We start from the raw sequence: 26,148 nt of genomic DNA, 5'->3' as shown, positions 1-26,148 counted from the left end.
ATCTTACATCAGATAAAAATCGGATCTCCGACCTCTGCTCCAGGTATGGTTCAGGGGTGCTCGCCAGACCTGACACTCAGCACGATCGGGGTGCCGGGGGGCTGCGAGGTCGGGTGGTAGGTGTGGGGTGGATGGAGAGTGGGAAAGAGGAGGGATCCATAACCACACTTCCTTCCTGAAGACACACCTCTCTCAATTTTACCTTCTTTAACTTGCTGGGGGATCGGGTTACCAGGTCTCGCGCAGACGATAGGTCAGACAGCGCATGCGCAAAGGTGCAGCACCGGCTCCCTTGTATATATAGAGAAAGTAGGAGTATTTAAGGAATTTCGTGGAGGTCCTCTTCTGCAGTCTGCCTCCAGTTAGTTCCGCCATCGAGCCAGTGCCCGGGCTGAAGGTGGAGAAGCCGTTATAGCTCCTTTTCGACATCGCTTTTGAATTTTCACTTTCCCCCACTTTTCTTGTGTTTGAGTGCCATCGGCGCCGCCGCTGCAACCGACGACCACTACTACTGCAGACTTCCTCCGTTGACGCCAGCGACATCAACACACAGACACAATGAGCAGACGTTTGGATTACGACACGGATGTGGAGGTGGTCCGGAAGGTGTCCAGGACTTACAATGTGTACCGGGGCGCCTCTCCGTCCACCCAGAACCGGCTGGAGGTAACGCAAACTGCTTTCCACGCTTTCGGCTAACCGGCCCACCCGGCATTTATATTTCCTGATGCTTGATTACCTTTTTTATTTATTTTGCAAAACTAACCCATTGCTACTGGCCTGCGGGTCTGAGGCAGCTCCCTAACATGCAGAGCGCACGCAAAGGCTGTGAGAATGAATTCCGGGTATCACGCAATGCATTACGGGTGTTATCTGATTTGCATAGGTACCATCAAGATTTAAACGATTTATCAAAATATTTTCTTTCATTCACGACCCCTTACTACCCCGCTGCTGATAATACTACTACTGCTGCTGCTCTGAATAACATAAAGAACTGTTATCTAAACCTGTTATCACTGAGATGCTGATGAAAGGTTACAGTGATAACAGACTAGAAATGAGAACACAGACTAGTCCACTGTCTCTTGTGCTGAGTACAAACTTTCTAGAAGAAATTCCGAGTCTGGCAACGCTTCTTTGCGGTGGGTTTTACTCCTCAGAGACTGGGACCCTCTAGTTCAGTACTGAGCATGCGCGGCTACATGTGTACACCGGGTGCGATGCTTTTGGCGTGTTGTCCATATATTAATCCGCATACAGATGTCAGCATGAGAAACATGCTTAATGCATTTATAAACTAAGTGAAAACCTAACCTCCGGTAACCTCTCAATGCCTGTTGTTGACCTCTAGCTTTGCAATATTATAATGAGCTTCCCAACATGGCGCTTGTGTTTCACCAGCTTCACAAATGTGCCGGTTGATAACAAATATTTCCGATGAAATGTCTCGTATGTTATGTGCAGTGTAAGAAAATATTGTGAAAAACTGCAAATTATTTTATATTTGCTTTTAACCTTATTATTAATACCGTGAACACACAGAAAATGTTGTGACTGATTATGAAAACAATAGATAAAACTCAGTAATTACAGTTAATGATGTCAGAGTTAAAGACAAAGATAAAGATCGGAGGTTTGGTCCTTTATCACATTATGGCAACTCGACCTTGCTAAGACTCGCCGACTGTCAGTAAAACGAGAAAGCTAGACACAGGTGAAAGGAGAACCTTGGACAGTTGTAAATTCGATCACTTCTGCAATTAACTCTGATGAGAGCATATTTTGAGAGTACAAAGGGAGAAAACTTAGTTTTTTCAAAAAGTGTGCTTCAGAAAGAAGCAAATGGCTTTTTTCGTAAGTTTTTTAAATTATTTTGAGTGAGAAGCAACTGGAGTTGCAAGTATACCGCGACATCCACCTAACTCCACAACACCAGAAGCTGTCGATAAGATAAGAGCTAAGACGAGAGAAAGAAGCTAGAAATAGACTGGGAAGACACAAGGCCCTTGTGCCCTTGGAGGGGGCGAACTGCACATGCGTACTCGCCTTTCTCACCTGCGTCACGTGCCTTGCTTCCCAGGGCGTGCGTCTGAATGATTTCCTCCCCTCCTTCCTGCACTGGGTACAGACTGTACATATTGCCCTACACAGTACGAGTTTCGGCAGCCGCTACATTATGGAGCAGTATAGCTTTATACAGCTCAAAATAACTGCGAGACGGCAATGACCGGCTAGTACTGGCGAGTTGCAGGCAAATTTGAATCAAATTATAGAAATGAAAAGGTTTTCGAATCGCAGAAAAATCTTTTTTGACCAATTTCAGTACAAGGAAGCATTCAATCATAAGAATTTCGTCTCGTGTTAAAATAAAAAGCTGGTGTATGCAAATAAAGTTATTTCGGGATAAACGCGCTCAATGTGGGAGTGGCAGAGGGTGAGACTTGTTTACTGCAAGCACACTGACTGGTGTATGAATGCCAGACATTCTTTCTCTTTCCTTAACCAGCATTTATGCAAATGTGCGAGAAGAAAGAGGAGACCCCTAAACTAGGTTTGTCCCTAAAGGGAAATTCTCACTGAAGCACAAATGGTATTGTGACAAAACTTACCTCTAACTAAACCCTTCTCCCTCTCTCGTGCACCGTTTATCAGTACCGTTAACCAAACCCTGTCCTGCATTCGGAGCAGGGCGGGAAACCACCCTGCAGACATATAAAGCCACCCTGAAGAACAAATACGGGTAAAAGTGTAATCAGATGTACATCCCCCTCTCGACATTCTCTGATGACAGCAATCACCATCAGCTGTTCCTTTTTCAACTTTATTTGTGCATTTTCTTTTGGCATTAAAATTATTCGAATTCCTTCTGTAACTCTTTTGGCAGCCAAACGGAACCGGATCAGCCGAGTCTCCATTGTACGGATTTGCCTTTATGAGTCTCAGTCTCGGCAGACCCACACAACATGAGGAGGGCTGAGCGGGACGGGGGGGGGGTTACATTATTCTTCTTACCTGTGTTCTCCCCTTCCACTTTGCCACATAAGGACAATCGCTCCTACACGGCCAGCCCGTGTTCCAGACGCGCGCGGCGTGCGCGTGCGCGAGGTGCTGAGGAGGATGAGGATGCGCGTGCGATTACGCAGGCATTGCATGACGGGAGCCCGGCGCTAATAATAGAACTGTTTTTCTCGACGCTGCAGTTCTGCTCGGATGGGGGGTCGAAGCGAAAAGAATGTTTTGCAGCAAATGTTGCCAATAGTTGGCAATGCCTCCAAAGTTGTCCTGCATACCTTCCTCACCCGCCTACCTACCTTGTCTCCCCCTCCCCCATCCGTCAGCAAAATATCCTCCCCCCCCCCATCAGGGGGCTCTGTCAGCCTCGGTTTACCTGGCTGGAGGGGAGATAGTCATCCAGGTGCGGACTTCCATCACGAGAGGTTTTGTCGAGAGGTGCGATGAGACTGACGTGCGCCTCCCTCTGCACACATCGACACGATGTCGCCAGCGATAATATTCCTGAACTTTGTCTCCACCAGTTATGGTCCTTGACACTTCGCCGCCGCCAATCAAATTTGTTGACACTTCTGCTCGACTTTTCGAATTGGTTTCGCGGGGTCGCAAGATCAGATCCTATCTTGTCGAATGCGTTTCTGAATTTGTTGAACTGTGGCTAGACCAGAGTAAACAAGAAACAAACTACAAACCTAGTTTATCCGAGACTTTGTCCCGATGTCATCTCAGCCTACTACAGAGCTAAAACCTGAGTAAAGATGGGATGAGATTGACGAAAAACGGTTCTTCTGATTTATCTGTCTGAGGGAGAGAAGCCATTGTGGTTCTAATCATTTTCTGCCATCTTCACTTATTCCATTAAACAACTTAAAGTTTGTTGAAACACAAGAAGTGATGTTTATATAAACCTGTTTACACCTCCGCGGTCACAAGTCTTTCTTCTCTGATACCCTGGGTAGCCGCTGACGTTTTGGCTGTTGGCTTGTAAACCACTGACTTGTAAAAACAACGATTAGCTCTAGACACAAGGTTCTTCTGTTTGACTCTAGGTCTGTCCCTATCATTTTATTTATTTATTGTGAGAGTTGAGGGTGAGGAGAAGATGCTGCTAGTGAATAAGACTGACTTCACGAGGCGTAGTCGAGGGCTGGCGACCCCTGAGAGCTTCTCACTCCACTAACCTGAGGGCCTGTCGTAAAAACAGTCGGATTCTGTAGATAAATCGTGGTTTGTCAAGCTGGGATTTTTTTTAAAAAGAGCTTTCACGATGATTAAGTCACTTACTTCGGTGCTTGTGAACTGAAAGCTTGGACACACACACAGAGCGCTACACCACACCTGACTACAGTAGGTTGGATAAGGGGTGAAACATTTACATAACATTTATTTACTTACAAAATTGTTCTCTGACTCTAGCCAACAAAATACAGAATTAATGCAATAGATCTTTATATTTAACTGTCCTGTTAAGTATATAATGTTTCACTTTTCTTAAAAGAAGTTTGTTCAGAACTGGTATGAGAAAGGCGCTGCCATCCCAAATAATAATAACTCGCTCTTTTAGGCTCAAGACTGAGTAAGGGGGTGAGGTAGTAAGTGAGTGGTTGTGAAGTAAGGTCAGAACAAGTGCTGAGAGTGCGTTATCCCAAGAACCGCAGCGACAGCAACATTTTGCTTTCCTCTGCACTGCAGCACATTCCTCAACAATGACAGATGAAAGGCAAACCGTCCACAAGGTGTGGAAGTAGGTGAAAAGGCTGCGGTGTTGGCACAGACTTGCAAGACGCTGATGTATGTCGATGAAACGGAGGAGGCTGGCTTGTAGGTGAATGATGTGCAGAATATGATGATGTAGCGCATTCCCACCGCCATCGCCAACCTTCTGCGGCTGCGTGCAATGGCGTAGGTTGATACCTGAACACGAGAGCAGCAGCACCCGCCACTGCAGGCCTTTACCTGGCTGCCAGCCCAACATGTGGCATCTTCGCACGCGCCGAGCCCTGTACGCCATCGTAGTACCCGGACCTTCCCTCCCCCTCCTCATCCTGCACGTGCACGTACAGGCAACGGCGACATCGTGTCTTTGTGGTCTGACCTTCCCGGCCCTGACATTTCTTGTATTTTCTGAACGACCAGGCATTGCGAAATTTTTAATTAAAGAAATAATTAATAATTAGAATCAGTGTCAGGATCATCCAAAGCTGATCAGGACATCGAAGACTTGTTGAAGATCAACCCGCGAAGACGCCAGGTCGTCGGGTTACAATGCAGTAGCCTTAAAAATATACTTTTTCAAACTCTGTCACAAGTTTAGAGGTTGATGGTCCTTCCTTGCCATGAAAGGCTGTGATGTAAATTTTTATTGTCGTGATAGAAATTAATTTGAATAAACGAGAGTCTGCAACAAGCATCCGCAGTGTGCCAGAACTCAAAATGTCAAAAGGAGGTTGGAGAAACATACAGTAACTATGGCAACGCTCTTACCGGTGCCTGCAAGGGAGTGGAGAGCCTGAATTAAAGGCGACTTTCTGGTAGATATGACGTAGACAAGAGTTATCTCCAGTTCTGGTGGGGGCGCCAGCATAAACATGCCACGTGCTTTACGAGCAGTTCAGAGCTCGGCGCATTCCATTCTCAGTCCACGGCGATATCTGCAAGTGAGAATGCTCTTGGGGAAGTCGAGTGGGTGTGGGGAGATCCTCACACACTATCACTACACACTATCCCACACTATACCACACTATCCCACACTATACCACACTATGCGACTATTCCTTGTCTTCTTCCCAATCTTCCGAGGTTTTAATGTCGTCATTGCCTTCTTCAAATTATTTTCCAGACTTTATATCCCGCATAGGAATTTTTTTTTTTTTTTTTTTTGACTTGAAGGAAACCGTGTAGTGTATATCAAAACATTAATAAACACTGTCTGTGATTCAGTGAACACTACAGGGTGTTCAGATAAGGCCGCCAGAGTAAGTGAAGAGCTATTTTTAGCTCCATGTCTTCCCTTTTATGGGTTCGCGAACAGCAGACATGTGAAACCTGTTCCACACGGTCAGACCAAGGAGAAAGAGAAGAAAGCTGAGGATAGTTGCAGATGAAACACAAAATGTCTGCTGATTCCACACGTTTTGGAAAAAGAACATGTAAACGAATAACTCTTGGTGTGCGGTGGGGAGATAATCTGAGTCTGAGACCCGACGTCCACATATCAAGACACAAAGATAACAGACCTCGCTGTTCAGCTTGCTTTCCTCTCGCGATAGAAAATTCTGGCTCCTGCTTACAAAGGAGAGGTCTGTGCTCAGTAAGAGACAGTGTTTCCCACTTCAACCACACGTGATCAGATTACAGTCGCTATTACCATGCAACGGACAGGAGCCCCAAGTTTGACAGGAAGCAAGTCCATCCTTACTCATACTCATACTCACATGGTCACAGGTCTTTCTGGCAAACATTGTGTTAGAAGTTTGTTTACTTCTCTCACATTTTTGTTTTCTGATGGTACTGATCTCAATACCGTTGGCTCCCAGCGACCTGCGCACGTTTTTCATCCAATTCTGTTTCGCTTTCATCGTTTAGTTTGTCCCCCCAGTCCTGTAACGGGTGTGAATGTGTGACTGTGGGTTTTTTTCTTGAATTAGAAGCACTGCACTGCATGCAAACCCCTTCACGAGCTGACAAACACACTGTCCGTAAGCATGAATGTTTACAGTCCCTCCACCTGCCGGTTGTAGTTTGTCACCTGAGATCACCAAGTTCTGAACTGTAGTTTACCAACTGAGGACGGTCACTTCTGACAGCCATTCGCCATTTTTGTGTCCCACCTGCCACAAAACCTACACACCTGTTCATTACCCCAACATAAGAACTTTCAAGAATTGTCACGTGGTCTTGTATTTTCCCCAGGCGGTCGGTTTGTTCAGTAAACAATTCCTTCCCACTTTCTCCTCCCAAAACAAGAAACTTGACCGAAACCATCATACTTCTCAGTGAGGTACCTTGCCATCTCAGCTTGTTAGAAAAAAAAATGGAAATGAGATTTTGCTGATTGAGTCTTAGTCCAGTTCGATCTGATGTTCCCAATCAACTCCTTGTCAACAAAGATGATGAATATTTTTACACTTTCTACTCCCCGCTTTATAGTTGGAAGCTGTCAGCCAGTTAATGCTTCTTCTTTCCTCCCTGCCAGAAGACTTACAGTCGCAGAAGCGAAGCTGACGATGATGATTGTCGGTTAGGTTCAGACACCCCCAAGATGTTTGTGTTTTCTTGAATAGACCGATCCTGGCCTTGGTATCTGCGCCAGACCAACCCCCCCGAGCCTGGACTGGGCTCCAGTGATGTCACAGGAATGCCACCCCATCCTTGTCACGTGTGGTGTGGAGTGCAGTGCCTCCCGGGTAGATTGGCTAGCCACTTGGGTAGCAGGCGCACCGCGCGCTCGGCATGCAAAGGCGAATAATGAATTATCTTCAATTCATCCAGGTGAACGAATCAAGAGTTGTACAGCATGAGAAAAGACTTATGGAGACAGAAGAGCACCGGTTGCAGGTACTGTACGACAAAAGGTAGATGGACGAAGCCAGGAGTGGAGTATTGTTCTTTAGACTTTCCAGTCTGCTGTATGTCTTCCCTCCATTCATCCTCACTTCCTCCCTCCACCACCACCACTACCACCACCAACCTCCCCCATGGGTTTCCTCTTTCTTCAAGGTTCCCGTCCTCTCAGGAGACACCTGCGCTTGACTGTCAATGTTGAGCCAGCGGTCAGACTATGTCTTCACAATGTAACCTTTCGACCCCTGCCTTCACCTTTATTTTATTCTCTACTCCTTTCATGTCTTCTCGGAAGCAATGTGTGTGTCTTGGCCATCCGTGTAGTGTAGACTCTAGAAATGTCTTACTAACACTTTCTTCACAAGTCTTAACCTCTTGTCACGCTCCACTCAACATAGTCACGTGCATGCCAAGGGACTGAAGTAGTCTGCGAATGGCTGGAACAAAGAATATCTAGTAGTTGACCTCTTGCGACCTAGTGAAACCGTGAGTAAATGAGTTTGCTCAGTCATCACTCTTTTGCTGGAACTCCTGTGACCTGCACCTGCTTGTAGTCGGGTAGCCTCACTGTAGTCGTGTACACACCCGAGTGTTTCTCCTCTTTTAGTTCTGTTTGTAGAACTGTCTTATGTTTCGCATTACCACCCGGGAATGTTTTCATGCACACAAGTGAGAACTCAACGATACCCAGAAGACAACAATACCCACTAGTTTATACTTACACTTATTAACATCACCTTACCGTTACATTTCAGGGTATCCTAAGTACAACATTCGTCTGCTTTTAAATCTTACTCTCAACTTTGTAATTTTATATATCGTCTTCAATGCTTGTCCATTTTGTCAAGAATATAACGAATGAACGGAAATTATAGCATTAGAAAATTAAGATTCGCAGAAATTTTATTAAAATTATTTTTATTTAAAAAAACCTTAAAAATGGCAAAAAGCAGTTGCATAGAGACCAATGGTAGTTGTGTAGCGCTGAGACCAAAGGTAGCTGTATAGTACTGAAAATCTACTGTTTTTTTCCCCAGAAGACTGCCACCTGCTCTGATTACAACTATGATAAACATTTTTTTTTCTTTAATATTGTTATGGAATGTTATCTGACCATTGCAAACTAACGCCGATTGTTTTGTTTGTGAAGGCACGCATCAGGGAGCTCGAGGACGCACTGGACGGTGAAAGAGACGGACGTGTCAGGGTGAGTAGACATCAGTTCGTACCAACATTTCAGTATAAAACAAACAAAATCCAGCCAAAGATGTTTTCGGATTACAAAAGAAAATCAAAAAGTCTACAAGCTGCACATTTTATTTGTTGATTACAAATAACCATTGCGGACCTCACCCACGTGAAGACCATCTGACAGTCAAGACCGTTTTTCTGGTTGTAGGCAGAGAAGACAGTGGCCGAGCTGACCTTTAGAATCGACCAGCTGCAGGACAGCCTCGAAGAACAGGGAACCTCCACCAGTACCCAGGTGAGTGGAAGATGTCTGAACTGTAAAGATACCCGTGAGATGTTTGCGGTCTACAAATTGAACTTGCTCTATATTCAAACAATTGTAGAAACATGTTTACAGCCCAGACGTTATGAATATTTTATGGTCTGTTGATAAAAACAACATATTCGGAGTTTAAAAATATAAATAGAGTGGAAAACCCATGAAGGCATAGATAAAATATTATTTTTATTTATTTTTCGGAGTGCATGATGTTGTACAAGCTACATCACTAGGGAGTAAAACACAAAGAAAACTGTCCATTTTGAATGTAAAGAAAGTGATGATCGTTCAGTGAGCTGATGTGGTGTTCTGTTCAGATTGAGCTCAACAAGAAGCGCGAGTATGAGATCTCGAAGCTGCGCAAAGACATTGAACTCAACACCGTGCAGTTTGAGGCCGCAGAAGCCAGTCTCCGCAAACGCATGCAGGAGACCATCAACGACCTGTCCGACCAAATAGACTACCTGACCAAACAGAAGAATCGGTGAGTTGGTGAGACCATACCCACATTAACATACTTTATTATTTGCGTCCATTGTCTTCCTGTTACTAGAAAATAGAAAAAAGCTAGGTGCTCGAGTGGAGAAAGATTCTGGAACTGTCTGGCAATCAAATTTCTGTTATTTCCATGCAGCGTGGAGAAGGAGAAGAGTACTTTGGTAGTGGAGCTGGATGGCATCTCAGGACAGCTCGACTCTGTGTCCAAGGCAAAGGTAAAACCCATGTCCACATGATTTATCTTCCCTTCCTCTGCTAGTCCGAACATTTTATCGTCAAACAGTTATTTTTTTTAAAGCTAGTTCAAAATATTTACATTTTCCACTGAAACATGGCGGTTAATTTGCTTCAGAAATTAAGAAGATATATCGACCCAGGGTACCCTTGCACCCAAGAACTCATTTGTATGTTGGTGTGTACTTTGGCGGCAGATATCCCTTGAGAGCCGTGTGGACGCTGCTGAAGGAAGCGCGGCTCGTCTCAAGGGTCAGGTGGACGACCTCTCCCGCCAGCTGAACGAACTGAGCAGCCTCAAGGCCCGCCTCACGCAGGAGAACTTTGACCTTCAGTCGCAAGTGCAGGAGCTGGACTCCACCAACGCCGCTCTTGCCAAGGCTCGCAGTCAGCTCCAGAACCAGAATGACGACCTCAGGCGTCAGCTGGATGATGAGAGCAGGGTAAGATGGCCTCCTTTCTGGCTCCGTCGGGGGTTCATTTTTAATGGATTATCTTGGGGAGAGATAAAATCCAGCGCCGACACGGGAAGAGTGTGTTGCTGAAGCGTGTCCTTTGTTGTCGTTTGCAGCAAAGACAGAACCTGCAGGTTTCCCTGGTTGCCCTGCAGAGCGACTACGACAACCTCAACGCCCGCCTTGAGGAAGAGGCCGAGACATCCGCTAACCTTCGCACCCAGTACTCCAAGATCAGTGCTGAATACGCCGCCCTCAAGACCCGCTTCGACAAGGAGCTGGCCGCTCGCACCGAGGAGCTGGAGGACACACGGTAAGACCCTCGTGTATCCTCGTCATCCTGCAATAAGGTTTTAATTGTATTTTGAGAGCCAGACTTCCGGTTCGCTTATATGTGATGTAGAGTCGTGGCTTGTTGACATGTAGCAAGCTTTCAAATACCTTAGCCTTAGTTTTAAAATATGAACAACCAATAGAAATTCTCGTGTTTAAAACTGTGTGGTTGTCCGTGACAGACGCCGCCTCACCGTCCGCATCACTGAGCTCGAGGACAGCTGCGAGCAGCTGCGCGTGCGCAACTCATCCCTGGAGAAGGCCAAGGGCAAGCTGGCCAATGAGATCAAGGAACTCACCATCGAACTCGAGAACGTAGGTTTAATTACACACACACACAAACTTACATATTTTTGTAAGGTGCACATGCACTCACTTTCTTGAAAGGTGCAAATGTACGAAGTCAACAATATTGTATTCAATAGTTCTTTCATTTCACCTGCTTAATTAATACAAAGGATCGCGAGGATCTTCTCAGTGCACTCAGCCATTCAATCATTTTTCTCTGAAGCGGCTGTCTCGAGAAAAAAGTTCCCTCGTGGGAAGCGGGAATTAACCTGTGGTTTTCCGTTAAATGGTCTTGTTTTTTTCTCGCCAACAGACACAGATCATCGTGCAGGACCTCACCAAACGCAACAGGCAGCTGGAGAACGAGAATGCTGGACTCCAGCGCCGCGTGGAGGAGGTGCAAACCGAGAACGCCCTGCTGCGCAACGAGAAAGCCAACCTGGAGCAGGAGGTGCAGCGCCTGCGGGTGGCCAACGCCGAACTCACCGAGCGTAACGACAACCTGCAGCGCGAGAACAAAACCCTTTCGGGTAGGTCATCCATCTCTCGGGTAGATATTGATGCGAGATTTTTCGTGGAGGTGAACAATCTCTCGGGCATGCTAACGATTTTGTTGTTGTTGTTGTTGTTGTTGTTTGTTTGGTGGCCAAGTTCAAATGTTTGTCATCGTTTTGTCGGACAACAGACCAACTGCGCGAGGCGAACCAGGCTCTGAAGGACGCCAACCGCGAGTTGGCGGATCTGCGACTTCTGCGCGCGCAACTGGAGGCGGAGCGTGACAACCTTGCCGCCGCCCTCAAGGACACCGAGGATGCTCTGCGCGATGCCGAGGCCAAGCTGGCCAACGCCCAGGCCGCCCTCAACCAGCTGCGTCAGGACATGGAGGCCCGACTCCGGGAGAAGGACGAGGAGATCGAGAACATCAGGTGTGTGGGCATGCCTCCACACGTGCGTGCGTGTGTATGTGAAGATGTGATTAGTGGTCAGGGGTAGATCTTGGAAGAGGCTAGGCATAAAAGACAGTGATACCTGTTGCGGAGACACGCACACTTTTTTTTTGAAACAGAAAGGATAAGGCGAAGGCGAGATTGTCGTAAAGACCACGCGAGGGTACCTCAGACACCCGTCCATGTCCTGCTACTTTGAGCTAGGCTCAGATTCACCAACGCACTTAACCTCGCTGATAGCTCGCACTCACACTCACCACCACAAATCTCACAATGCCCATCACTGTTACAGACAACTCTCGCACACCTCACAGACAGCTCACACTCACACACAGCGCCACAACCACAGGCAATATAAAAACTGAAGGACAAAGGGAGGACACTCGGCATCAAGATATTTTCTGGCACTTTATTATCTCTTCTACCCGGAACTAAAGACTTGGCTGGGTCTACATCTATCTTTACCCTTTAACATTTCCCCGCCCTTACAAGTGTTTGTCTCGGCCCCCGAGCTCTCTTTCATTCACATCCTGCGCTGAAGACGCTGCTTACCTCCCTTTGTACTTATTTCTGTACGTGGTGGGGTTCACTGGCGCCATGTACGCCAGCAGCAGAAATGTACTGCACACATCAGAAGACAGGTGTGTAGATTAAAAATATATTTCTGAAGAAATACGTTTGGCTTAAAACAAGGACGTCAAATTTCTTTACAGAGGACCTACATCGACATCTACATCTACATCGATATTTTAAACATTTTAAAACTCCACGCCGTAGGCTCTGAAGAGCTCAGGCATCTGATGTGAAGATGCGTAGACATGTTGATTGTCTGACCGCTCCTGTGGTTCTGTTTGCAGACGAAGCAGCGCACGGGTGATCGAGGAGTTGCAGCGCACCCTGGTGGAGGTCGAGACCCGCTACAAGTCTGAGATCTCGCGCCTCAAGAAGAAGTACGAGACCGACATCCGGGAGCTGGAGGGCGCCCTGGACAATGCCAACCGCGCCAATGCCGAGTACCTCAAGCAGATCAAGTCCCTGCAGGCCCGTGTCAAGGTCAGTCACGTGACGTGCTGTTGTATGGGGATAAACATTCTAGTTTATTGCGAACTTTATTTTCTTTACAGTGTATATCTCTAGAGCTCAATCTCAGGAACTTTACATAAGATCAGAAAATGATAAACAGTTCACCCAAAATTATAGAGTAGATATGAAGACGATGAGGTTAAAAATGTGGAGGAGGTGGATAATGACGACATCGGGTTGCACGTCGTTGATGTCTGCTGTGCTGTGTCACGTGCAGGAGCTGGAGTCCCTGCTGGATGACGAGCGCCGTGCAGCTGACGACCTCCGCAACCAGCTGTCCGTGTCGGAGCGCAAGCGAGTGGCACTGGGACAGGAGCTGGAGGATGCCCGCTCTCTCCTCGAGGCTGTGTGTAATCGTCCAGGGAGCACTACTCTAGCAAAAGATGCAGACGATAACTCTCGAGTTTCACAACTTCCTAATTTCTTTGTCTCCTCCTTGCCGAATGCTTTTCTAACCTAAAACGTGCAGGTTTCATTTTCTTTGTGATCTGGATGTTCCTGTCCAAGCTTTCAGATCCTCCTTATTGCATTGTGTCTGTAGAAATATCACTCACGATTGTCTCCCATGTTCCCTCTCACTCTCTCAGGCGGAGCGTGGCCGCAAGAACGCCGAGAACGAGCTGGCTGACGCCAACGCCCGCGTGAGCGAGCTGACCCTGATAGTCACATCCCTCACCAACGACAAACGCCGACTGGAGGGCGACGTGGCGGCCATGCAGTCCGACCTGGATGACGCCATCAACAACCAGCGCGCCGCCGAGGAGCGTGCCGAACGCCTGTCGTCAGAAAATGGCCGCCTGGCCGACGAGCTGCGACAGGAGCAGGAGAACTACAAGAACGCCGAGAGCCTGCGCAAACAGCTGGAGATCGAAATCCGCGAGATCACCATCCGACTGGAGGAGGCCGAAGCTTTCGCCGTCAAGGAGGGCAAGCGCCTTGTTGCCAAGCTCCAGGGACGCGTAAGTCAAATACTCTTCTGACGTCACAATAGAAAAGAAGAGTAGAGAGAGAGGTTAGGGGTCATACAGGTCGAGAAAGGAAAACAACACAAATGTTTTGAAGGGAGAGGGTGGATGTCAATAATCGTTGCAATGACTATAGAAGTTATAAATGCGACTAGACATGACAGATTTGATTCTTTGGGTCATCAGGTTCGAGACCTCGAGGCTGAGCTCGAGAACGAGGCACGTCGCGTGCGCGAGGCTGTAGCCAATCAGCGCAAGGCGGAGCGTCTGTACAAAGAGTTCCAGGCTGCCACCGAGGAGGAGAGGCGTCAACTGGCCGAGCTGGCTGCCTTCAACGACCAGCTGCAGCTGCGAATCAAGACCTACAAACGCCAGCTGGAGGAGGCTGTGAGTGGCCTTTCTTCCTCCCTAAAACCTTGGAGACCATCTAGTGATGTCGCTTTCAAGAAATAGCATCTCGACGGTCACATCTCTAGTTGCATTTAGAATTTAGTTAATGTTCACATCTCATGGAAATGATATCAACAAGGCGTTCGACAGAACTTACTGACTTCTGACCTGACCTCTGGTCTGACCTCTGGCTTGACCTCCGTTGCAGGAGGACGTGGCGAACCTGACGATGAACAAGTACCGCAAGGCTCAGACGCTGATCGAGGAGGCCGAGTCACGTGCCGACAGTGCTGAGAAGAACTTGCAGGTCGTCCGCCGGGCACGCTCCATGTCCGTCACCCGCGAAATAAAGGTCATCCGACAATAATTTCAGGTAAAGATGGCTTTTGTGTCCCAGGACAGGGCATGGACTATGGATGCGTTATAGAGCACACACAGTTAATTTCCATGACGAGATGTCCAACTCCACACACACAAATTATTTAACGACTGAAGTATAACCGTTACATAAATTTTTTTCTAATAATGGGAAAAAGGGAGAAAAAGATTTTTTTAGAATTTTTAAAATAGGAAAAAAATATTGATCTCTTACTTTTTGAACCTAACAGATGGGAAAGAGCATTATATCATTGGTTTAAAAATTGTTAATTATCTGTGTTTATGCTAAATCGCGTTTGAGAATAAATTTCATTGGTACCAATAGCAATTCCAACTGTCAATGCTGAAGAAATGTAGTTAGTCATTCCTTGGACATTCTTAACTCTCTACCCATATTGATATACTCTCTTTCTGTCTTTCCATAAACTCAGACTTTCTAGTCGGTTCTACACCAGCCTAACCTTCTGTTTGCTATTGTATCAAAAATCTGTTAACACTTCTTTTCATTCCGAACTATTGCTTGCCTACCCCATGCTTAAATGTAGAACTTGTTTTTGTTGTAATTATTTTTGTTTTCTTTTTGTTTCAAAATGAAATGTGTATGCACTGAATATCGTTTATTTTGAATTTCTCTTCTGTATTTCACGTCTTTTTTTATTTCACTGATTTTTCTTTTTGGTTAGAGGGGTTTAGTTGGCATGCATTCTGTTGATACCGTTCACTTGTTTTTTCTTGCAGACTGCCTGCAGTTCCAAGTAGATCATATTCTTGTACAGAGTTTGTACAATCGCACCCCTCTCTGCAAAAAAACTGTATGAAGCGTTTACTTGTTTTCATTTTGATTTCTGCGGCGTCGCCTTCAGTCCTGCTTTATTTCAAAACTTATTTGTGATGCATCGACTGTCAGTTGTGATCTCTGCAATAGAACTGCTAGTGGACCGATCCATGTTTTTTTGTTTCTGTTCAAGAATGAGAGCAGTACAACACAGTCAAGACCACACACACACGTTCAAGGACGAGAAGACTCAGCTAACATTTTTTTATACCTTTTTGATTTTTGACAAAAGGATGTCCATACTCTTTATAAGAGTCACGTGACGATAGCAGTCTTTAGTCAGATCGGTCTGGACGATTTTGTTGTTTACGAAGGAGTCAGGGGCAATTCCTTCGTCCGGCACACAACACTTATCATGCCAGAAGAGGCAGTAAGATTGGAAACAATTGAGGCACGACATTTTTTTTGTCTGACACTGTCCATCTTTTTTACAGATCCACCCGAAAAGGAGCTACAAACGCCGGTCTTATCTGCCTCTTCCCGTTAATATGACATCACGAGGGCTAGTCACTGCCACCATAACTTTTTGTCACACTAAGTCAGACTCCAGACAGCCGTCAAGAAAAGAGCTTTGTAGGAATTTACAACTGCAAAGAGAGCCAGGCGTTCGTGAAATTATGGTTGTTTTTATTAATTCGAGATCATCATTGTATTATACTCCAAAAGGTTTATTTCTAATTTTCTGCCATCTTCTTCCTAAGAACTATAATATTCTTCATCATTTTTCAGCCTGAATTTTGACATATTAAAGTAATTTATTCTTACTTTTTGAAAGTGCAATATTTGTTGTTTCTGGGATTTTTCTTTTCATTGTCCATATGCATTATGTCTGTACGACATGCACTTGTGATACGCGAGGTAACAGGCCATGATGCCAGAGGTTAGAAAGCAACAGGGATACAGCAAAACTATTTTACTCATACCTCCACGCTGTGTAGCGGTCCTTGCCGCAACCATGGCAACCTTTGCTGCGTTCGAATGACCGAACAACACTGAACTTGTATGTAGGGGAAGACAGCAACGGAAGGTACATTTTCTGGACTGTTTTATGTGTTGTACGCATGCATGTGAAACGCTCCAATGGTGATTGTACGTCTCGACATGTTAGCCACGCATGACGCCATATTTGTTGAAGCATTGTGGGTTTTCTACAAATACTTGCGTGTTCTCAGCAGGCAGAGAAAAAAAAATTGGGAGGTACACAATTGCCATGGGCACTGAGAAGGAGCATCTCATCTTCTTCTTGTCATACTTTCTTCTGTCAAATGCTGCTTTGAAAAAAAGATCTGTACGAGAACATCTACCGTCATTTGTGGTTCAGAAGGAAACGATAAAGACGAGTGGACATGTGATGTATTCCTGGCATTATTTGAATAAATTCACTGCGGCTTTAAAGTGGCTCATTGGTGTGTCTTTAAGTGCGGATGACGATGTTTGCCTCGTGGGTGGTGCTTGAGTTTGTGTGTGAGCTCGACAAGTTCAGATTCAAAGTTAACAACTTCGCAGTAACTATCTCCTGAAATCAGAGAGAGACTACAAAGTAACCTAAACCAAAAATAATATTTGTGATAGTCACAACCTACATGCACGCATACAAACACACATACAGAATCCCACGTGCCATCTGCAATCACTGAGGTGTGACCGGCCGGTTGGCAGGTCGATTGTTGTTGTTGTTGGTCCTCTTTGTCGTCGAGGGTACAATGGGTGACCTGACCTTTGGGAAGCTTGTGTCACAAACCCCGGATCACTGGCAACATCTGTACGGCAAACTGATACGAGATAAGCACGTATATAGTTCGCGTTTTTTACGACGCGAGATAACAAATAATCCACAAATAGCAGATCACGTGATCAATGCACAATGGCCTGTTGCAGTCAGTCAGTGTATGCCGACATACTGTGAAAGTTAAAGGTGTGACGAGTGCAACTTTTGTTTATGACTGAGAAATGCTCAATACAAAATCTAGTTCCTTCGAGGCTGAGTGAATTTCTCTAACCACACCCCACCTGTCCCATTTTGGAGAGACGCCGACACACATCACCATACACAGACAGAAGTAAACAACTCTGATGCCATGAATAGCAGGACTGGCAACTTATGTTAATTAGAGGTTTGTGTAAACAAACGTGACCTCTTTAAGATTGACCTCTTTCTGCACTCTACTTGAACAATCACAACAATTTTACTTTAAGGAAGAGTACATGTCTCTCATTACACCCACGACAAGATCGTTAGTACGGATAGGTCAAGCAACCCCCCTTACTATTACTCTCCTGGGAGAGGGAAGATTCAAGGGATCATACGGATTCATACATGTTAGGCTTTGTAAACCTTGACTGCTACCTGTGTCTAAACATGAGTTTAACTTGGTCACGTCCTGATTACGTTCAAGACATCTGAATTCGTGAAGAAATTAATTTTTCTAGCTTTGGCAGCAATCCTTTCTGCAGTCGGCAATGGTTCCATGTTTGTTTGTTCCCACCTTGCGAAGTTCAGTCTCAATGCACATGCCAGCAATTAACCCTGGGGCTGGTTTCCCAAATTTGACGGCTTACATTCTAGAAGTATTCGTTTGTTTGTTTAAATGAGAGGTGTTGAATAAATATTAAGTCGCCGGTCTCAAGTAGCAAGCTGAGTGTTCAGATCACACAGTGAATATTTAAGTTAACCCCTGAATACTGGTGACATAAGGAATCAGGAAGCAATTGCCGACTGCCGAACGGATTGCTGCCAAAGCTAGAAAAATTAATGTCTTCGGGAGGAGTAAGGAGGCTGCTTGACCTATTCGTACTGACGATCTTGTCTTGTGTGTCATAAGAGGCATCTACTCTACACACGTCTACATACACATAAGCACATATAAACACACATTGCTCTTCCTGTTCTGTCTCGTTTTTTTTTTAAATTGTCGAATCTTGAACATTAATTGAGCACGGGATCAGATTGATCACTAGTAAAAATACACAGACGACACTTACCTCCCTTGAGCATATTTATCTTGTTAAAAAAGCAGAAGCAGTCGCGCTAACTGGATGGCTAAGTCAGCTAACCTGATAATAATTTCTGTTAATAATTTAGCTGATTTCTAAATGTTAGCATCTCCTAGAGTGTCTGCATTCAGATCCCGTGCGTTGGTTCGAGTGAATATATTCAGGGGAGGTAAGTCTGTACCACCAACCCCTTCGTCATTAACTCCAGCTCTAGACAGTGCACAACAGCATTCAGATAAAATGAAATAAGTTCTATTCATGTTTTAGCTCTGCAAAACGATACAACAATAAACAGAAAAAGTTCTGTTCAGACAGCTTTGATACGATATTTTGATAAGATCAAACAACACAAAAAGTTCTGGACAGGTAAGTTACACAACATGATACCCACCCACCCTGCAAAATCTGTCATTAAGTACACAAAACGGCAATCAGAGCAAAAAGTAAATGTTCAGCCAGATATCTATACAAAATGACACACAAAACAAAATAATAATAACACAAATCTCTAACCATACTACGTATATATGTACGAAATATCCAGAGCTGACCCAAACCTCTGGTCAAGTTAGCTGCACAAAAATAATACCGTGAAGTCTAAAATAATCTTATCTCAAGCATTAGGATGGATTTTAAAACACGTTAAACTACTTTCCCTCTTCGAAACATTCTTATATTAAACAGTTCCATTGAGAAAAACAAAAATCTCAGTTTTTTCCTAAATTATCAACGAACGCATTAGAAGTCGGCGGTTCAGTTCAGTTTCTCGTCTTGTCGGTCAAGTTACTTGCTCACCACATGACCATCTGTATATATTAGCGACACAGGAGACCTCTACTACTGTAGAACCCTATCAAACCCAGACAGTCGACTGTCCTACTGCCGTTGGCAGATAATGACCCACCCTTAGGGTTCAGACGATAAGCAAAGCGGACGAGAACAGCAGGACCGAGCAGATGTCATCTCCCGCGAACAAAATGGAGGAGAAGAAAAAGCCGAAGACAAGAAAGTTTGCAGAAACGAACTCCAGCAGTTGGAGCAATGTCTTCTGGTTGTCTGCCTTCCTGCTTCTGGAGGCGGCGGCGCTGATCTCAGTGGTGACGTGGCAGCAGCACGCGCTGGACGAGTTGACCACTCACATCGACACGGAGACCCGCGTGTCCCGCGAGCTGGACCGCGCCTGCCAGAACTCCCATGACAACTGGGACGGTGGACCACCTCACCAGAACGAGGTCAGCCATCGGGTCAAAACAAATGTTTGGCGATGGCCACCACGGTGGTCTGTGTTCACTTCCAGTTCACGTACATCGTTAGTTTGTCTACAATTAAATGATTATAATTATTTTCATTTTATTTCAAAAGCTTCAGATGCTGTTTTTGTTTTCAAGTCAACAGCTCAACATTTCCTGAATGATGAAACATAACTATCATTATCATGATGATGACGACTGTTGTTGCTGTCGTTCTCGTCGAAACAAACATAGACGCGATCCATTTAGAAAAATAAATCACTTCTGAATAAAACAAGAAGAAAATGTGTGAAGTGAATTATATTTTAAACAAAAGTCGCTAGACAAGTAATGTGATTGACTGGAATGGTCTCTCTTACTTTGAAGGCTACCGGGTACTTGTCAAACTTTAACCAAAAATATAATTTGATAATGTATATAATATACCTTACTTAGCAACACCGACAACCACCACCACCACCACTACAGCGAAGGAAGCGCCAAGAGTTGTCTGGATTATTCGCGGAGCTGTTGGAAGTTCAGAAGCATGTTCTCATAGACTTGTGTCAGAGAAGAACTGATCTGTGTCAAAAAGGTAAAGACTTTATAATTTTTTCTGATATATATATATAGACACTCACAGCTCCTGGTTTACAAATATTTTTATTGTTGAGTTACCCTTCTGCTTCATTTTCACCCTTTGCTTATAATTACCTGTAATTTTGTTAAAGATTACTGAAAACATTCACACATTTCTTCAGGAACTGACATTGTTTACACACAAATCTGATAGCTTATCTTCTATGACTTACATTGCCTTGCAGTAGTTGCAATATCGTTATCATTCATTACTTTCATTACTTTTCATCATCTTTATCTCTCGTTACTTTTCATTGATTTTTATCTTTCGTTATTCTTCATTATGTGTAATATCTTTATCTTTCATTACTGTAAAGATATCAGATATTGTTGCATAAATAACTTGTGGTTGTGGATATTTATAAAAGCAGTTACAACAGTTTTACTTTAAAGGGAGAGCAGCATGTCTGTTATTACACCTAAACTGAATATCAACCGACAGATAAAAGATCAGTACAGTCATCTTTATTGTCTCCACTTCTCTACAGGTCCCAAAGGCGAACAAGGCCAGAAAGGAGCAGATGGTAAAACACTGTTAAGCTATTGCTTTAAACTTTTAGCAGTTTTTGTATCTGCGATATAAATAATACAAGATAATAATTAAAAACACTTACAGGTGGCGTATCTCACATAGGCCTTGAGTTCAATGTGCTTAACCAAAAACAAAAAACAACAAATATAAATGGCTTGAAGTTCTTGTATCTCAGAAAAATCATAAAGTTCCAGTTTGTTTATATTCCTGTCTGTCAATCTTTCTCTTTCTGTCCCTCTATCTCTGTCGCCATGCACTTAAATGAATGTCTGCTGATCTAGGGTCCGTCCATTTATCTATGTTAGGAGACCCTGGAATTGGAATAAAGGGAGACACTGGTGTGAGAGGTCCGGCAGGTGACGCCGGTCTTCAAGGACCTCAAGGAGAACCTGGCATTCCCGGCCAGCCAGGGCCACGGGGACCTAAAGGTGTTCTCGGACAACAGGTAGCACGATGATCGAAAATAAAATGTCCAACTTCAGATTGATGTTTTGCAGAATTGTACAAATTTAGGGGTCTTATTTTGTAAGAAACAGCTTGCGATCACGATATCTATAAAATGTTTACTTTCCTGTTGTTGGCGCAGGGTCTACAGGGTTCAAAGGGCGTGATTGGTGACAAAGGGGACAAAGGTGATCCAGGACATGTAGGTCTGGATGGTGGTCAAGGACAGAGAGGAGCGAAAGGAGATCGAGGTCCCACTGGACCTCAGGGTCTGCCTGGACTATCAGGCGCTCAAGGACCTAAGGGAACTCAAGGTGCTGCCGGACCACAAGGGGGTCCTGGAGAGAGGGGCAGTTCCTGGCCAAAAAGGAAGCATACTGGAGCACGACTGTCACTGTGGTGGTGAGCACTCAAAAAAGATTGACTCATAGACTTCCCTTTTACTCTTATCCTCTTTTCAGGATGCAAAATGATTTCTTTGATAAAAGGATACATTTAAAAATTATCTTTTGATTAATTCTACTACTGACAGAAAAATGTTAATCTGCATACTAAATATTCTAGTCATCTTTCCTTTCATTATCAGCAAAATATTTTCATGCAATGGAGTAAGTGATATTGTTATATTCTCTTATTAAAATTTACTGTTAGCCATGATTTGTTTGTGAATTTCTTTGTAACAAACTTGAAGATTTTCTAGGTTACGATAAGAACTGTGATCTCTGACCCCAAGCATTTAGTTTCCTGTCATTGAAGGTTCTCACCTTTGTCCAACAGCATCACAGGTTCGTGTGTATCTTGGTCTCAATTTTCCTCTCAGATCTCGTCAGCATATTTGGAAATTTCTCGGACACGATGACCGTCGTTCCATACCAGTCCTTGACCCTTCACTGCGAGGTCAGCGACTTGTCAACTAGCGTCAGTTGGCGAAAGTCGAATGGACAGTTACCTGCCGGTGTTTTGGTTTCCGGAAACAACATCATCTTTACTTCTGTCTCTGCAGACAACGTTGGGGTGTATCAGTGTGTGGCAAACACGTCGGTTGGGGTGGTGACGAAGGACGTGTCCATCAAAGTCAGGGGTAAAGCCATTTTGTATTTGATAATAAGAACCAGAATAAAGAACCGTAGATCCCTATTCTTCTATCACCAGATAAGTTTCAACCCATTCTAACCTGTGCAGCTAACTCTGTTAATTTTAACGACCAGTTCATATTCATGAAGAGCGTTAACCTAACCCCTTAGGACACGGGGGAAAAGGGGGAACTGGATTAATTAATTTGCTCTTGCTCGGTCAATTGACATGTTCCAGAGGCCTCCCGAAGAGACTGTGACTTCCAGTACGGCTTTTGCTTGTGGACAAACGTTCGGACCGACAAGTTTGACTGGACGAGGCAAGCAGGACCCACATCGTCTCCAGGCACTGGGCCCACAGCTGACCACACACGAGGAGACCGTGAGTGACAGGGTTACTCTTGTGAGTGACAGAGACAACAAGGGGGTGGGGCATGGTAATGAGAGTGGCCATCTACTCTTGAAAATGTTGCTTTGCTTTTGTTTTTGGGTTTTTTGCAGATGGCGTTGTTGCTTTTTGCTGTCGATATTATTCATGATGATGATGATGATGATGATGATGATGATGATGATGATGATGCATTTCAGCAACGGGATATTATGCGTACATCGAAACTTCGGCGCCTCGGCTCAATGGGGACTTTGCCCAATTGGAGTCGGACACGTTGTCACCGGGACAGGACTACTGCCTCAACTTCTGGTACCACACATTCGGAACATCCATTGGAAACATCAATGTTCAAATTGAGGTACTCTTATTTTCAGCTTTTTGGACTGCACTTTCCTTGCATAGACAAACACGCACGCTAGCACACACACAAGAATATTCACACACACACACATAGAGATAGAGAATTACATGTTTCTTATTTAATGACGGAGGGACGGTGTATGCCACCCTTGCTATGCCAAATCACTCTGCACGTGTTGCAGAAAAATGGCCGGTCAGGGCCTCCCATCTTTAAGACCGCGAAGGTAAGCGAGGACAGTGGCAAGCAAAGGTTAACATTCCAGCCCAAACCACTCCGTTCTCCCTCATCATCGAAGGAGTTCGTAATGATTCCTACACCAGTGACCTGGCCATTGACGATATCGTTGTCTTGGAGTCGGCGTGTCCTTGACCTTTACCTGACAACCAGTGAGAATACCCGTTTCCGGTTTACAGAGGACGTGTCTCCATCCAGTAGAACCTCTACTCTTGCTTTCTTGTTCACGTGATCTACAAATAAATTCGATAGATTGGGAAGAAACCTTTGGGATCAATTGCAAGAATGGCAATGGAGTGGAAAGCAGCATCCCGTTTTCTCTAGCTTTTTTTTTTTTTTGTCTTCTGAGGAGTGATGTCCCTGAGATTCTTGATTAAGTTCACTCCTAGAGGTCAATGGGACTAATTTTCCATCGTATTTTGTTAGAAGATTATTCCCTATAACTATTCTGCCTATTATTAAATGTATATAAACACATTTTGTACACGTTTTCTACATATTTTGAAAGTACACATTGTACACAAATCCACTTCATTCATTCAGTCCTGATCCAGTCTCACTGAGTCTTACTCTGCTCTTAACACTCTTCAAGCCTTACTATTGAGCCAAAGACATGATGGCCAAGAATAAACTTCAACTTACATGGAAGCCTCCTTCTGTCATCGCTCATCAGTCCACCCAAGTACGTTAGGGTTGGCGAGAAGAACGCGCATCAGCAGGTGACATGACACCGGAGGTAGTCTACATTCCACTTGGGGTAAAGGTCACATGTACTCAGGATGAATGTGTGATTGTACATCAGTCTCATAAAATCCAACAACGTGTTATTGTCAATGCTTGCATAATTCTCAGAAGTCATCCATAGACCGTCTGTCTTGTCATGTACTCGTGTGCGTCCAGTCTGTCAAACAAAAACAAGCAGGCAGTTAAACAGATACACGACTTCAATGACTTGAAGCGTCCCTGTAGGGCGCTGCTTCTGTCCTCGGCGGTTGTCTCCCCTCCCTACATCTCAATATAGTGTGTGTCAGTACGAATTTTTTTTTCTGGTAAATATGAACCATTGTTACACTAAATACCAGATTATATCGAATGACATTGTGAAGGGACGCCCTGTCCGACACATGTAGCACTCTAGCGCCATCTTAATCCCGTGACCATCTGCTGTCATGCCGTTACCTGCAGTTGACCTTACTGTCCCTTGTTTTCTTGCACTCTTTTATTCTTGATTATGTTTTTTTTTTAAATTAATCTCTATATTCCTCTGACGTTTAACAGTATTATTCTTCCTGGTATTTATACCTGGACGACAGCTGTTATTATTTTCTTTCACGGCGTCCAAATGACGAAAGCTGTGGCAAAGAAGGAGAAGACTGTTTTGTCCCAAGATGAGTTGAAATTGTTTCTCTGGCGACTGAAATCCTCGAGAACGATGGTCCAGCCATTTTGGACATACAGAACAATAGGAAAGCTCTCTTTGTTAACAGAAGCGAACTCACTATACCACACTAACCTAGTCACTACCTTCAAGTAAGTAATGCACTGAAGGACCTACAGGTGCGCTGACTTCCACCAAGTAGAGGTGCAGGCCGAGTAGCAATAAGGCTGCACGGATCTGATATCGCTTGCTTGATACCAGTTATCTCTATGTCCTTATGAAGCAAAACGAACTGATAATCTTTGTGCGACCGCTGAAGGTTTCAAACAATTATCAAACTCTCGTACCACACGAGGTCAGACAAATGTATGTCAACAGGCTGATGAGCTGTTCGATGACAGACGAGAAAAGGACGATTGAAGTGAAATCACACAGAAGGACATGAAAAGGTTAACATAAAGTAACCCGCCATGACACAGTGACGTGTCTTGTAACGAAGTGAGTAGCCGTGACGTGACGGAATATAATGTGACGTGATACCAATGTTTCTAAAGCGACCTCTTGACCGACAGTCAGGAGTCAGCGGAGTCGTGTCCTAACAGGTGTATGTTTTTTTTTTCTTCTGAAGCAAAGCCTGAGTTATTCGCCCGCAAGATTGTCGAGCCTCTCAGCAAAGTAAATTATAGGATTGAGGTTGTTAATTAATGGAGCTCTCATAATGCTTGTTAGGCGGCGCTGCAAGGTGTTACCATGCTGACGCCCGCTGACTGGAGGATTGGGTGAGGATCAATCGCCGACATGTATTAAAACAAATCTCCAGCTGTCAGGGAGGTTCTTTTGCGGGTAAACGGCGGCTTTTTGAGGTGAGTTATTCTTTCCAGTTTAACAAACCTTCAATATGGTGAAATATTATGGGTACGTACATGGGTGTATGTGTGTGAGAGAAAAAGACATTTACGCGTGTGTGAGAGAGTCTGAGTGTGTTTTATATATATATACACGAAATGTTTGTTTGATATGCCTTTGAGCCCATTAAAAAATTGGTGTACAACATCTTCCATAAAAAATATATAGCACGCATCATATCTCATTAAGTGATATAAATATGTTTAGTATAAATATGTATTTCTTTTCTTTGTAAAGTCTATAAACATAGGTTTATAACAGAATATTTTGTATTGACATCCTCATCAGCAGTTTAAAAGTAGCTGGTCTGCTGTGATGCTCTTTTCGGTAAGAAACGTGTTGCGATATCTACCAGACATGGACAGAATATTTGTCAAATCCTCCTTGTTGATGTTGCATGTCGACAACATCTTACATTGTTGACGGAATATCTTAAGGATGCCGAAAGAATAAGATTTCAAAGCAGAGTGACA

General features: G+C 44.4%; 2 protein-coding genes across 4 annotated transcripts; both read left to right on the top strand.

Annotated features, from left to right (window-relative positions):
- Positions 1-319: 319 nt before the first annotated feature.
- On the top strand, positions 320-16,889 carry LOC112559380 (paramyosin-like). Of its 3 annotated transcripts, none has more exons than XM_025230582.1 (17): positions 320-666; positions 7,507-7,572; positions 8,729-8,785; positions 8,978-9,064; positions 9,406-9,572; positions 9,723-9,801; positions 10,018-10,263; positions 10,392-10,588; positions 10,791-10,923; positions 11,210-11,426; positions 11,582-11,822; positions 12,701-12,896; positions 13,144-13,272; positions 13,514-13,885; positions 14,078-14,278; positions 14,490-14,654; positions 15,929-16,889. In XM_025230582.1, the coding sequence occupies exons 1-16, from the start codon at positions 559-561 to the stop codon at positions 14,646-14,648; spliced, it is 2,655 nt and encodes an 884-aa protein (XP_025086367.1). In that variant the 5' UTR covers positions 320-558; the 3' UTR covers positions 14,649-14,654; positions 15,929-16,889. The 3 variants fall into 3 exon arrangements, with proteins under 3 accessions (XP_025086367.1, XP_025086366.1, XP_025086368.1); XM_025230581.1 differs by having other exon boundaries at positions 321-666; positions 15,398-16,889; XM_025230583.1 differs by lacking the exon at positions 7,507-7,572 and having other exon boundaries at positions 321-666; positions 15,398-16,889.
- A 2,430-nt stretch (positions 16,890-19,319) lies between these two features.
- On the top strand, positions 19,320-23,655 carry LOC112560645 (collagen alpha-1(XVI) chain-like). The gene is made up of 9 exons (XM_025232605.1): positions 19,320-19,720; positions 20,174-20,312; positions 20,845-20,880; positions 21,194-21,333; positions 21,475-21,734; positions 22,153-22,413; positions 22,644-22,787; positions 22,994-23,154; positions 23,339-23,655. Coding segments are annotated over exons 1-6 (852 nt in total). The 5' UTR covers positions 19,320-19,444; the 3' UTR covers positions 22,154-22,413; positions 22,644-22,787; positions 22,994-23,154; positions 23,339-23,655.
- Positions 23,656-26,148: the final 2,493 nt, after the last annotated feature.

Source organism: Pomacea canaliculata, linkage group LG3, assembly GCF_003073045.1.
Source record: "Pomacea canaliculata isolate SZHN2017 linkage group LG3, ASM307304v1, whole genome shotgun sequence".
Classification (NCBI taxonomy): domain Eukaryota; kingdom Metazoa; phylum Mollusca; class Gastropoda; order Architaenioglossa; family Ampullariidae; genus Pomacea; species Pomacea canaliculata.
The sequence above is the reverse complement of the archived record's forward strand: the minus strand, read 5'-3'. Positions and strand labels throughout refer to the sequence as shown.